We start from the raw sequence: 13530 nt of genomic DNA, 5'->3' as shown, positions 1-13530 counted from the left end.
TCCAAATCTAACTCATGCTCCTTCTTCATTTTAACTCGGATTTGGGCTTATAATATATTGTTGGAAAGATCTTTTCAAGCCCCATCAAACTAAATAATAATTGTACTAGGAACATGGACCAAAATAATCTGGTTTGGACTTTTTTATGATTTGGACACGAAATGAATGATTTTAAGGACATGAAATGAATGATTTTGGGTTTAAACATTTTAGGTAAGGTTAGAAATATGGTCAAGGTCTATAGGAACTTTGCGAGACGCTTCAACTCTTCACCGAACTCGTTAATCAAAACATGAAAGGTACTCATCACTGGGTTTGGTTTTTGGGGAAACGCAATCAAGTGTCTACAGTCATGTACGTTTTTTTTACTACTCTTTTTTATAATTTTCATTTTTCCCGAGTTTATCTGATTTGTGAGGCATTATGCCCATTCCATACACTCACCCCCTCCTCCCTCTCCTCGTGTGCCTCGTAGTCAACACGGGATATATAAACTGAACCCCAAATATAACTCTGCCAATATGACCATCGCTTCACATGAATTACTGCTACCAAATACATATAAAAATGTTGCTAATGACCCTAACTAGAATGCGGCGATGCAAGATGAATTTGATGCTCTTATTAAAACAGGGACTTGGGATAGGGTACCTAGGCCGGCTTATGGGGGTGAACATTGTCAATTGTATGTGGTTATTTAAGCACAAGTACAAGTCCAATGGTGACCTTGAAAGGCACAAAGTTCGTCTTGTTTGTGATGGCAGGACGCAAGAATTTGGTGTAGATTATGATGAGACTTTCAGTCCGGTAGTTTAACCAGCCACTATTCGTACTATTCTCAGCTTACCTATGGCTAAAAAGTGGTCGATTCATCGATTAGATGTCAAAAATGCCTTTTTACATGATGATTCGAAGGAAACTATTTATATCCATCAATCTCCGGGTTTTGTTGATCGGAGAGCACCCTGCTATGTGTGTCGACTTCGCAAGGGTCTATATGGGTTGAAGCAAGCTCCTAAAGCTTGGTACCAGCGCTTTACAAATTTTTTGGTCATATTGGGTTTTGTCATTGCTAAAAGTGACAACTCTCTTTTGACATTTTGACAAGGTGATGATATGACATATTTGCTTCTTTATGTTGATGACATTATATTAGCCACTCGTTCTGACAGGTTGCGAGAGAAGATCATATCTGAGTTGCAAACTGAGTTTCCTATGTCTAATTTTGTCTCTCTAAGTTATTTTTAGGGATTGCGGTGACCCGTACTCCTTCTTATTTACTACTTTCTCAGCAATAGTATACACAGGAGATTTTAGAGCGTGCAGGTATAGGCTCTTGTAAACCTGCAGCTACTACAGTTGACACTGAGTCCAAACTTAGTGTAGATGCAGGTTCACCATTTTGGGATCCCATTTTGTATCGCAGTTTAGTAGATGCTCTTTAGTACCTTACTTTCACTAGGCCTAATATTGCCTATGCAGTGCAACAGGTGTGTCTTTTTATGCATGATCCCAGGAAATCTCATTATGATGCTTTAAAGCGCATTATGCGCTATGTTCAGGGCACCATTGATGATGTCTTATATTTATATCCGTCTGCTTCTACTCGTTTGATTACTTACATTGACGCTGACTAGGGAGGTTGTCCTGACACCCGTCGTTCCACATCAAGTTATTGCTGCTTTCTTAGGGACAACCTCGTCTCTTGGTCATCTAAGCGTCAACCTACATTATCTAAATCGAGTGCAGAAACAGAATATCGAGGTGTCGCAAAGGTTGTCTCTGAGGCTTTTTGGCTTCGTAATCTTTTATTGGAGCTACATTGTCCTCTTCGTTAGGCTACTATTGTTTATTGTGATAATGTCAGCTCTATCTACCTTTCTAGCAACCCGGTACAACACCAACGCACCAAACATGTGGAGATGGATATTCATTTTGTTCGAGAAAAGGTTGCATTGGGTCACGTTCGGGTTCTACATGTTCCTTCCAGATATCAGTTTGCGAACATTATCACAAAAGCTTTCCACGAGACTTATTTTTAGAGTTTAGATCTAGTCTTAGCGTACGACCTCCTCCCGCTATGACTACGGGGTGTGTTAGATATTTATTTATGATAATATTTGTCGCAGAGTAGAATACATTTTATGTATAATTTGTATCCTTATCGCACTAGGTTTCCTTTAAAATCTTAAATGTACATACTTGTGCTTGAAATATCATTACTCTTCATATTAGAAGGTTGTAATGTTCAAATGTGCATGAGCAAGTGTTGGATAAATTATTTCATTGGATGATTGTTTATTTATTAAACTATTTTTGTTAAATCTCATTATTAATTTATGTTGGTTAAATTAATTATGAGACTAGCCCTCAATTTTGATGCATCAAGTTGAGCTAAAATTATTAAAAGAATGGTTCTTGAATTAATTTTGGTTCGTGCACTAAAATTGAATTTAATTAAGTTAGACTTGTTTTAAATTTCAAAATTGCTCAATATTAGTTCTAAAATCCAATTTAGAATTAATTTAAAGTCACACAAAAATTCAAAATAAAATCCCGAAGCACACAAAGTGAAATCGAAGCAATAGTCTCGAGCACCAAGGCTCGGCCGGCAGGGCTGCTTGCGCAGCCCGCATGTTGCTGCTGAGCCAGGTGCGTGAATGGTGTGCGAGTGTGTGCGAGCTGATGCGGAGAGATGCGCGGAGGGTGTGGCAAGCCAGCCTTCTAGCAGGCACATCAACACACTGCCAGTGCCAGCAGCGTGCACGCGTGTGAAGCATGCTGCGAGGCTGCTGGTGCCAGCAAGTGTGCCATGCGCTGCTAGCTATGCGTGCCAGCACCCACACGCGATTATTGGCTAAGGGTGCCTAGAAACCCTAGCCCTTTGGCTTGGATGCTAGGCACTCGACCTTGGGGGTTTTGCTATTTTGCGGTTTTAATTAAAACGGGGCTAGGCCTCAGTTTTTCACGTACTTACATGTTTTGACAAAATTTTGATCGGCTTAATTAATTTTAATTGGATTAATTTTCAATTAAGTTGGATGTGGAATTTAGTGGGAGCTTCATTAATCGCTTTGAGCTTATATTAGCCTTAATTGTGCTTATGATATTGCGTTAGTTCACATAATCGGATAAACACTTGACTAGTTTTAATTAGGCGTGTTAATCGGATTAACCACCTAAGTTAGTAACTAGTATGCACTCGTATTGATACAATGTTTTGTATTGTTGCTTGAATTTTTTTTTTTTGTAAAATGCATGGGCCATTCACTTTAGAAGTGAATGGATGAATGGAATATTGTAGATGTTCTAATGCAGGTTTTACAAAATGGCAACTAGTATGGCATGACTGGGATAGTAAATACGGACTGTGTTCTGTTTTGTATTTTTGTAATTCTAAATACGGATTGCGTGCCGTTAAGTATTTTTGTACTTAAATTATTTAGATAAGTCCTAGTCTTTCTAGTAGTTGAATTATTGGTAGTGATGTCTCAAAGACGGCGTCTAAGAAGACGAAGCCAAGAAGGTGCAATGAAGGCCTTTAAAGATTGGATGCTTCAAGTTTCAAGGGGCTCAAGCAAGTTTGCCAATGCATCTTTATTTATGCCTTATATATATTGCTTATATATAATTGCAATTCTAGATGCATGTTTAGGATTTCGAATGTTGAATGATTAATTAGTTCACTTAAATCAACCAACATAGAAACCCTAGGTCCCTATAAAATTGAGTTAAAATCTGCCATTCCAAAATAACACTTACCGAAACTTTGAAAGTAGGTAATGGGCTATGCCAAAGCAAGGCATTACCACTCTCCTAGAGAAGTAAGGTATACTAGGTATACACGTTAGTTTTGGTTAAACTCAACAATATCGGTAAGGAGTCCTTTGATGTCGTGGCAATGGAGATAAACGTCAAGAAAGCATTAGATGCGACGTTTTATCAAACCAAAAATAGCTTAGAGCTATTAGCAATAAGATTTCTTACCTTAAAATATTAAGTGTTAAGACAAGCCAAAGCATGCTTAATCACTTTTTGATTTTTGGGGTCTTGGAATCGTTTTATTCTCGCCTACAAGGGACAAATTTTAATGTGTGGATAAAGCGCTTAATAAGATTGAGAGTTTGCACGTATGCTTTAAATATCAAGCTTATTGGTTTTATGAATGGTTTTCATTGCAAATTCTTTCATTTGTAGTAAAATGTCTGCAACCGACAACAACATGCACCCGCAACTCCCGGAGAAGTTGGCATTTAATCTGAATTTAGTCAACTTTAAGGAATGGGAAAAGGAACTCCGGAAAACTCCACGGAATTGTTCCATGGAGTACATTTTGGACACTCCCATTCTGAGATTCTTCTCTGAGGGAATCATGAGTGATGAGACTCATGAAAATTGGTCCTTGGATTGTGATAAGGTCACAAAATTGATGAGGAACTCCCTTCCGGAGGATTAGAAGAGGAGGTTCACCTCATACCTTTCGGACATGCTTGTTAATATTCTTAAGGAGCTTGTCACAATGTCTCCCGAGACTAGGGACTTGAATGTTAATAACTTGACTATGTCATTTGTGAAGATGAAGATCAAGGCCTCGGAGGAAGGTTGTCTAGCCAAAGAAAGATACCAAGTATGGACTAAGGTCTACAATGCTAGACTTAGGCCTGGTATGCCCCTTCAACCTCATGTGCTTAGAATGACAAGGCTCTTCAAGCATATGGAGCTTCTTGGTATGGGATTAGAAGATGAAATAGCGGCTCATATGCTACTAATAAGCTCACTCCACTAAGGCTTTGATGCATTTAGAATGCACTTAATGGCCAAAAAGGAGAAACACTCATTAATTGAGGTGGCTCAAGAGCTTCATAAGGCCGACTCTCGTGGGGCTACTAGGATTTCCTTGAGAGCAAAGAAGGAGTTCAAGAACAAAGCAAAGATGCGATGCTTCTATTGTAGTGAGCAAGGCCACTACAAAAGGGAATGCAAAGTCTTCTGAGAAGATGAGGAATAGGGGAATGTTCCATCCTCCTCAAGTATCTTCATTATAACCTATCACTTGGGTATAAGCAATTCATAGGTATTGGATACCATATATGACTCACTTTATGTTCCTATTTCAGGGATCATGTGAGAGAGCTTCACAAATGGATGTGCAACTACAATCGGATGATGAAGATGGTCTTTCCGTCGTGTTTGTAGGCACATTGTTTGTCTTTGACTTGTAATAGAACTATTTTTGTTTTATTTCGCTTACCATTGAACATACTTTGATCTTTGGCTTTGGACACCGGGTTTCTTTGATCACAAGACTCTAACAATGGTTGTTTTAAATGTCTTGCTTATATGTTTTATGGAATTACACCTTTTCTTAAAATGTATTAGACAAACAAGTTTATAACGTTAATGATACCACCAAAAGGGTTAAGACCATTGAGTCGAATCAAACCTACTTGTGGCATTGTTGTCTTGGCCACATAAACATCAAACGCATCAAGAAACTTCTTCATGAAGGGATTCTTGATTCATTTGACTTGGAATTGTTTGAAAACTGCGAAGGATGTCTACTTGGCAAGATGATAAAACAGCCAGTCTCCAAGTTAGGAGAAAGAGCTAGTGACTTATTAGGACTCATACACACGGATGTATACGGACCAATGAGCACAACCGCAAGAAATAGTTATCGCTATTTTATCACGTTCACGAACGACTATAGTAGATATGGCTATGTCTATCTAATGTCGCAAAAATCTAAATCCTTTGAAAAGTTCAAACAATTTCAGAGTGAAGTGGAAAATTAGCTTGGCAAGAAAATAAAAGCCCTTTGATCGGATCAAGGTGGCGAGTATTTAAGCTACGAATTCGACGACCATCTGAAAGAACATGGTATTCTCTCATAATTGAAACCTCCCGAAACTCCACAATGGAACGGAGTGTCCGAGAGGAGAAATCAATCTCTGTTAGACATGGTTCGATCCATGATGGGTCTTACCGATCATCCTATCTCTTTTTGGGGACACGCACTTCAAACCGCGGCACTAACACGGAACCGCGCTCCATCTAAAGCTTTCGAAAAGACTTCATATGAATTATGGACGAAGAAACCTCCACGATTACTATTTCTTAAGATTTGGGGTTGCGAAGCATGTGTCAAAAGACTTATATTCGACAAACTTGCACCAAAATCAGACAAATGTTTCTTTGTGGGGTATCCAAAAGAAACAAAGGGGTATTACTTCTATTACCAATTTGAGAACAAAGTATTTGTTGCTCGAGATGGTGTCTTTTTGGAAAAGGATCATCTTTCCAAAATGACAAGTGGGAGAAAAATCGAACTTGATGAAGTTCGAGAAGATGAGCAACAAAGTCAACCTGACAAAATCAAAGTGCTTTGGAAGCAGCTGTTGATAATAGTCAGAGTCAAACCGACAATGAAAATGCTCAATCTATTACCTTGCATAGGTCGCAAAGGCAAAGATCTCAACCAGACAGATACCTCGATGTTATCTTAACTGAGAATCAAGACATCCTAGTTATGGATGAAGATGAGCCAGCGACATACAAACAAGCTATGATGAGCACCGACTCTGCAAAATGGTAAGAAGCCATGAAATCCGAGATGGACTCCATGTTTGAAAATCAAGTATGGGACTTGGTTTATTTTCCCGAAGGTTATACACCTATTGGATGCAAATGGATTTTCAAGTTGACAACCGACAAAGATGAAAATGTATATGTATACAAAGGTGGATTGGTGGCAAAAGGTTACAGGCAAATTCACGGCGTTGATTATGATGAAACCTTTTCGCCATTTTCCATGCTTAAGTCCGTTCGGATTATCCTACCAATTGCCGCATACTACAATTATGAAATATAGAAAATGAATGTCAAAACCGCCTTCCTCAATAGGATTTTGGAAGAAACTGTGTACATGACATAGCCCAAAGGTTTTGTAGATCCAAACAATGTTGGGAAGGTATGCAAGCTTAAGAAGTCCATTTATGGATTAAAGCAGGCAAGCAGGAGTTGGAATCTGCGATTCGATGAAGCCATCAGTAAGTTTGGTTTTATCAAGAATCCAGATGAGTCTTGTGTTTACAAGAAGGTCAGTGGGAGTGACATCGCATACCTTGTCTTATATGTCGATGACATATTGCACATTGGAAACAGCATTCCAATGCTGGAGTTTGTAAAGACTTGGCTTGGAAAGTGTTTTTCAACTAAGGATTTGGGAGAGGCACAGTACATATTGGGCATCAAGATCTATAAGGATGGATCTAAGAGGATGATTGAATTGAACCAAAGTACTTATACTGAAAAGGTATTGGCACGATTCAACATGGTGGAAGCCAAGATAGGCCACCTACCCATGTCTTATGGCATAACTCTCAGCAAGAAACATTGTTCGAAGACACCTAATGATCGAGAAAGGATGAGTCAGATTCCATATGCTTTGCTAATTGGATCTATCATGTATGCCATGATATGTACAAGGCCAGATGTATCGTACGCCTTGAGTGCTACGAGCCGATACTGTAGTAACATATAAGATACGATAGCGGAATTTAAGGAACACTTCCTAAACATCTAAAACAGGATCTCATGCATATAATCAATATGAATCACTTAATAGGAGTTAGATATACCTTTGATGCGTGTACTCCCTTTTAGCCTTTGATAGCCTCCCGTTAGAGATCAAGAACCCTAATTGTGATTCCTCTACGCGGTCCACAAACCCGAGAAAGATCCCCACGTATGCTTAGTACAGAAGAAGGAAGAAACTTTTCACTCTCTTACTTTATATGGGATATGGCTATGAGAAGTGTTAGGGTTGTATTCACTCTTAATTATTATGTATCTCACACATAATATACAACCTAATATATAATAGAAATTAGGTTATAAGATTGCAAACCCTACTCCCCTAATAACTTCTCTTGACCGGCCACTTAGACCTTTGTTGGGCTTAGTGTGCTTTGATCATCTCGTGTTTATATGTGTGGCCTTATAGGATCCGGTTGTAATTAGTAGCAAGACCATTACAGAATAAGCTTCTAGATCGTAGTTGGTTTCTAGCAAAACACTACGACCCCTAAAATAACCGAATTAATAATCTCCTTAATTAATCCTATGTTATATTTAGTAATTGCTATGCTTGATCGAGGACACTTCCTTCAGATACCAATCAGACCTAGGAGAGGCACATTGGACTGCGGATAAGAATATCCTAAAGTACCTGAAAAGGAACAAGGATAAATTTCTGGTCTATGGTGGAAGTAAGGATTTGGTTGTTGAAGGTTATACCGACGAAAGCTTCCAAAATGACAGAGACAACTTCAAGTCGCAATCAGGATACATATTTTGTCTTAATGGAGGAGCGTTCAGTTGGAAGAATGCTAAGCAAAGCACGACTGCAGATTATACAACTGAAACCGAATACTTGGCAGCGTCTGAAGCAGCTAAGAAAGTAGTTTGGATTCGTAAGTTTGTTGGTGCACTTGGTGTTGTACCCTCAATAAAGGGACCAATATACCTCTATTGTGATAATAGTGGAGCTATTGCTCAGGCTAGGGAGCCAAGGGAACATCTGAAAGTCAAACACGTCATGAGGCAATTTCACATGATAAGGGAATGGAAAACCGAGGGTGAAATCAGAATTTGTAAGATTGGAACGGACGACAATGTAGCCAATCCACTCACTAAACCTTTGCCTCAAGTGAAACGCAACAAGCACGTTGAGGCAATGGAAATTAGGCATATCAAAGATTGGCTTTAATTTCCTAGTTTATGTGTTTTAATATAGTTTTGGAGATCTTGATGTAAAACACTACGTTAAACCATTCATTTATAGAGTAACTTAATTTTTCCGCAAATTATTATTCCATTTCTATTTAATTGTGATTTAGAATTAAATAATGAGTCCATTCGATTTGAAAATATTCAAAATAGGGTATCAAGACAATGTCTTGGATAAAGAAACACCTATTAAGTGAACATTGAATATCTAATCGAAAATATCCCTAATCAAAGTCATTTGAAAGATGGACGTTTAATGACCGCGAGAGATTAGTGTGTAGTATGATTTATAGCACCGTTTCTTGTTCTACAAGGATATGAATGTCATGAATCATTTGCACAGGTATTAGTTTGGAACTATACCGGATCAACCTATGAGAATACTTTAAGATATTTAACTATCGTCATAAGTATATTACTCATTATGGCTATCGAAACCTATTTCCTCAACCATGAGTATTGTAAGTTCTCTTGTTTGAGAATTAGTCCGTTTTTATGTTGTCAAATGTCTGCCGTACAAGGGGATTATAAGGCAACACTCGGGCAGCTAGGGACTCTTAGTAAGGGAAGCCAACAATGCAAGACTGGGAATGTCCCCCTATTAACAATAGGGAACATGTCTTTGTTGTTTACAAGGCCTCTCGAAGAGCGAGACTGTGAAAATGCATGGCCGTGCTCAGATTGATTTTAGAAATCATCTACTTATTGACAGTCGAACTCGGAAATCGAGAAACACTTCTGGACGTAATAAGGATGATGAAGAATCTTACCTTATAGTTCATGAAGAGGCATTAACTTATAGCACACTTGTCTGGAAGAACAGGTGGGAGATTGAAAGGAATGATGTCCTTCAAATAAGTGAATTATATATTCCGATAGAGGGTTCGGAATTAATTAGGAAAGCTAATTATTTAGTGAGGTCAAGTGATCGGAATGCCTAGTTGGAGGCTGCTTCCGATCAATATTATTAATCTATAATTAATATTACAGCTTGCTCTTGACTGAACCCTTCGGGTCACACCCGATCGTGTAACCGAACCAAGGCGACGAAATAATCCGAAGGATTAAATAAGTCTATAGAGATTTTGGGAACTAAGACGTCAGATTTTGAGCTTAGAGCGTCGAGGCCAAGCGTCGAACGTCGAGTCAATTACGTAATCGACGAGACAAGAAATAAGTCAAAAAACAAGGCAACGCGCGCGAAAATCCTAGCCTCGCAATGGCCTAGGCTAGGTAGGCTAGCATTGCTAGCCGAGGTCCTTGTCGCAAGGCAAGGCTTGGCCGCCAGCAAGGCACGCCTTCGTGCCCAAGGATGAGTGCCAGCTGGCCATGGCTCATTGGACCCAGTTTGGGAAGGGTCTTGCTTGGGGAGCAAGGAGACCATGTGGTCCTCCTTGTGGTCCTCACCTACCCTCCCCTTCCCTTGTGACACATGTTGTTTGCTAATTAAATGGTTATTTGATTTAATTTAAAATTAAATTAATTCATTCATTTTGACATTTCACCAACTCTCCCACCTGGAAAGTTGATGGAAATTCTCGGGGGCATTTCCCTGTAAATACCCATCTTGGGTATTGGGAATACCCAACAATGATTTATTAGAAATGAGCAGCGTGAAACTACTAATGAGATGGGAAAAGGCATGAGACAAAAATTTCCTTCGGTAAAACTTCATGATTTTGTGACACACAGGGAAACAAGTCCTCTAACTAAAATAGATAGGGAAGTAGATAGGGAAGTAGATAGGGAAGTAGGGTCGAATCCACAGGGAAACAAGTCTTCCTATTCCTAAATAATTAATATAATCTAAACTATTAAGTAGCAAAATTATTTTGGTGAGAATTAAACTAAGGAAAATAAATAAACTAAAGCAAATTGAATAAGGGAGGAAATCAATAAATCAAAGCCTAGGGTATAGGTTCACCAATAAATAATATTCCAGGGTAAAACACAACAATCAATTATCAATGCATCAATTAATCAGATCATAAAGGGCTTTCGTTAAGTATTACAATTTAATCTACCGGTATTAAATCACATCTCTTGACTTAACCATTATAAATTAACCTGCCTATTGAAACTAAGCCTAAACATCAATTCTCATCTCTCGAATCTCGAATTAATTAACTCATACAATTAAACCAGGCCTAATCCAATTTCATAGCATTAAATCAATCAATAGGAAATCAATCAAGCAATGACAATCAACAATAATAAATTTCCCCTTCATATTATTTATGGATCCCCACAACCCTAGAAAATAAACTACTCACACGTTTAAATCTAAACCAAACAAAGCAAATAAAATAGACATAATTAATCAAAGCAATTAATTACTAAAAATAAGGGGGAAGAAATCGTTACCAAAATGAATGGAAATAATGAATTGCATGAACTCAAAGTGTAGAGAGAGAAAACAAGAGTATTAACCAAAAGCTTAAAACTAAAATCTAGAAATTAAGTAATGAAAAAGATGTCATCGTATCTAGATTAAAAACGTTTTTATACTTAAGCACCAAAAATCCTAATTAAAAAAAAAAACAAATTAAATCGTCAAAACACCCTCAAAAACACGCGCCCGGTCGGGCGCGCCTTTTTAACTATTGGATCTTCACTCGCGCCCGGTTGGGCGCGAGACAGGGCGAAGGGCGCGTTTTTTCCTTCTACCTCGCCCGACCAGACGTGCCTTAGGGCGAGGCACCCACCCGGTCGGGCGAGCTCCCGGACAGACATGGACTTCAATTTGGGCTACTTCTCTTGGCCCAATTCCGAGTTTTCCACCTTGGGTCTTGAATACTTGGTCCATTACCTCGTCCTCTTCTTTGCCGAGCCCTTAATCACCGATTTTATGACTCTAACCGGTCTTGGGCTACAAAATATGGTCATAATTCTCCAATGCTCGTAGTGGCTTATCATAAGTCCGGGAAAATGCTCCAAATCTACAATTTCCTATAAAACAATATCAAATCTACGAAAGCACTAGAAACCGCATATTAGTAATAAAAGTGACTCCGAAGAGCCAAAAATACTCCTAAATATGACCAAGGGACAGGGGTAAAACACTATATAAAATGAACATATCAAACTCCCCCAAGCTAAACCTTTGCTTGTCTCGAAGCAAAAGGCTCATCAATGAACAAATAAAACATACTTCACCCCAAAATCAATTAAAACCAAATATAACCAATTCAAGGCAAATCCAACAAGTATGCATCAAAATCAACCAATCAAATTCATCCAACTACTCATCTTTCCTAACAATTGTCAAATAGAGCAAATCACATGAGCATATGGAATTCAAGGCTAGTGCTCACACACTTAACTCTCATTTATGTGGCGAGTAAAAGATGTACTCAATCGCTCTCCATCTCAACCCCTTATATGTGAACAATGCCCTCCCAAACTCACAAAACTCGTGTGTTTAAAAGACAAACACTCAACCTAATAGTCGACTCGAAATATGTCAAATCATTCTTTGCATTGAAAAACAACTAATTTCACATTCACACAACTCTATGCACAAAGGTCGGAAGGTCTTCAAAACTTGTAATGTAAGGCTAGGGTAAAAGGGTACGAAATATTTGGGAAAATGTGAGAGAAAAGCCATGCTTTAGGGAGCCAATCCTAATAATCAAAACCAAGGTCAAAATAGATAATGACCAAATAAATCATCTCCAACACAACTCAACTTAACCAAATATTCACCAAACGACCAATTATATCAACAATTCCCAACTCTTACAATCTCGCTCATAAAAAATATAATAATTAAGAACTTGAGCGAATCAAACAAACTTTGGAACTCTTTAACACTTGATTTCTTTCAAAATTTCTTGTTCTTTTGAACAACCTTCTCTTATAACATTTGAACATCACATAAATTTTCCTTTTGCTCTTTTTTTTTCTTGAACTTTTTTCGAAGTTCACTTACTTTTCTTTTCATTCTTCTTTCTTAAACTTCTTTTTTTCAACATCATGCTTTATTTTCTCAAGAGAATCATCTTTCAACAATCATCAAAATAAACCACAATCAAGAACAAACAACTTCTCAACACCACCCAATTGTGCAAATAGTAAGCACACCACAAACTCCTTCACCTCACTCACTAATAGCTCCCCCAAGCCAAGCTTGGGACTAGTAACCAATGGGCTAAAATCGGCTTGTAATGTGGCTAATAAACAATAAAAAGTCAAGGCAACAACATGGGTAACAAGAAGGGAAGTATCTAAAATCATCTAAAGGCTACCTAAGAACAAATGCCTTCGTCCTCCTCAACGTTCATAATAGTGAATCATATAAACATTACTCAAAGTTGCAAACCAACTAGCCTCCTAATGTCACCTACCTGTGCCCTAAGCTCCCCATGAGTCTCCTCTATCCTACCTATAGCCAGACTTATACTCTGTAGGTCCCAAATGGTCTCGGGGTCTGGCCTAGGCTGGTGTAGGGGTGGCTGAGGCACATGGGGTGGTGGTAGTGGTACCTTAGGGTGTGGTTGTGGTGGTGTGGGTGCACGTGGTTGGGGTTGTGCCCTTCCCTGGGCATAGGCAACTAGAATATCATAAGTGTAAGAATCTTGCCCGTGGGAAAGGCAGTCAGCTTGGGGTTAGGAAGAGGGAAAACGGGAATGTAATCCTTCCCTACCGTTACATGCCACTCTAGGACTTTGCTACGGTTAAGTTTAACCTAATTCAAAAATTGGAATTACAGCAAGTTTATAAGAGTATCCCCCCCCACAG

At 38.7% G+C, this 13530-nt stretch overlaps 1 protein-coding gene across 1 annotated transcript; it reads left to right on the top strand.

Moving 5' to 3' along the window:
• Nucleotides 1–849: 849 nt before the first annotated feature.
• Nucleotides 850–1637, top strand: LOC110707606 (uncharacterized mitochondrial protein AtMg00810-like). The gene is made up of 4 exons (XM_021885633.1): nt 850–1025; nt 1173–1227; nt 1308–1392; nt 1483–1637. The coding sequence occupies exons 1-4, from the start codon at nt 850–852 to the stop codon at nt 1635–1637; spliced, it is 471 nt and encodes a 156-aa protein (XP_021741325.1).
• Nucleotides 1638–13530: the final 11893 nt, after the last annotated feature.

The sequence above is a fragment of the Chenopodium quinoa genome, unplaced genomic scaffold (genome assembly GCF_001683475.1).
Source record: "Chenopodium quinoa cultivar QQ74 unplaced genomic scaffold, ASM168347v1, whole genome shotgun sequence".
NCBI classification, from domain to species: Eukaryota; Viridiplantae; Streptophyta; class Magnoliopsida; order Caryophyllales; family Amaranthaceae; genus Chenopodium; species Chenopodium quinoa.
Note: the sequence above shows the minus strand (reverse complement) of the source record. Positions and strands in the feature narration are given on the sequence as shown.

Coding starts and splice junctions, on each gene's coding strand:
- LOC110707606 (XM_021885633.1), top strand. CDS start 850: ATGGCTAAAAAGTGGTCGATTCATCGATTAGATGTCAAAAATGCCTTT. Junction 1,228..1,307: donor AGTTTCCTATGTCTAATTTT/GTCTCTCTAAGT, acceptor TAGTATACACAG/GAGATTTTAGAGCGTGCAGG. Junction 1,393..1,482: donor CAAACTTAGTGTAGATGCAG/GTTCACCATTTT, acceptor TTGCCTATGCAG/TGCAACAGGTGTGTCTTTTT.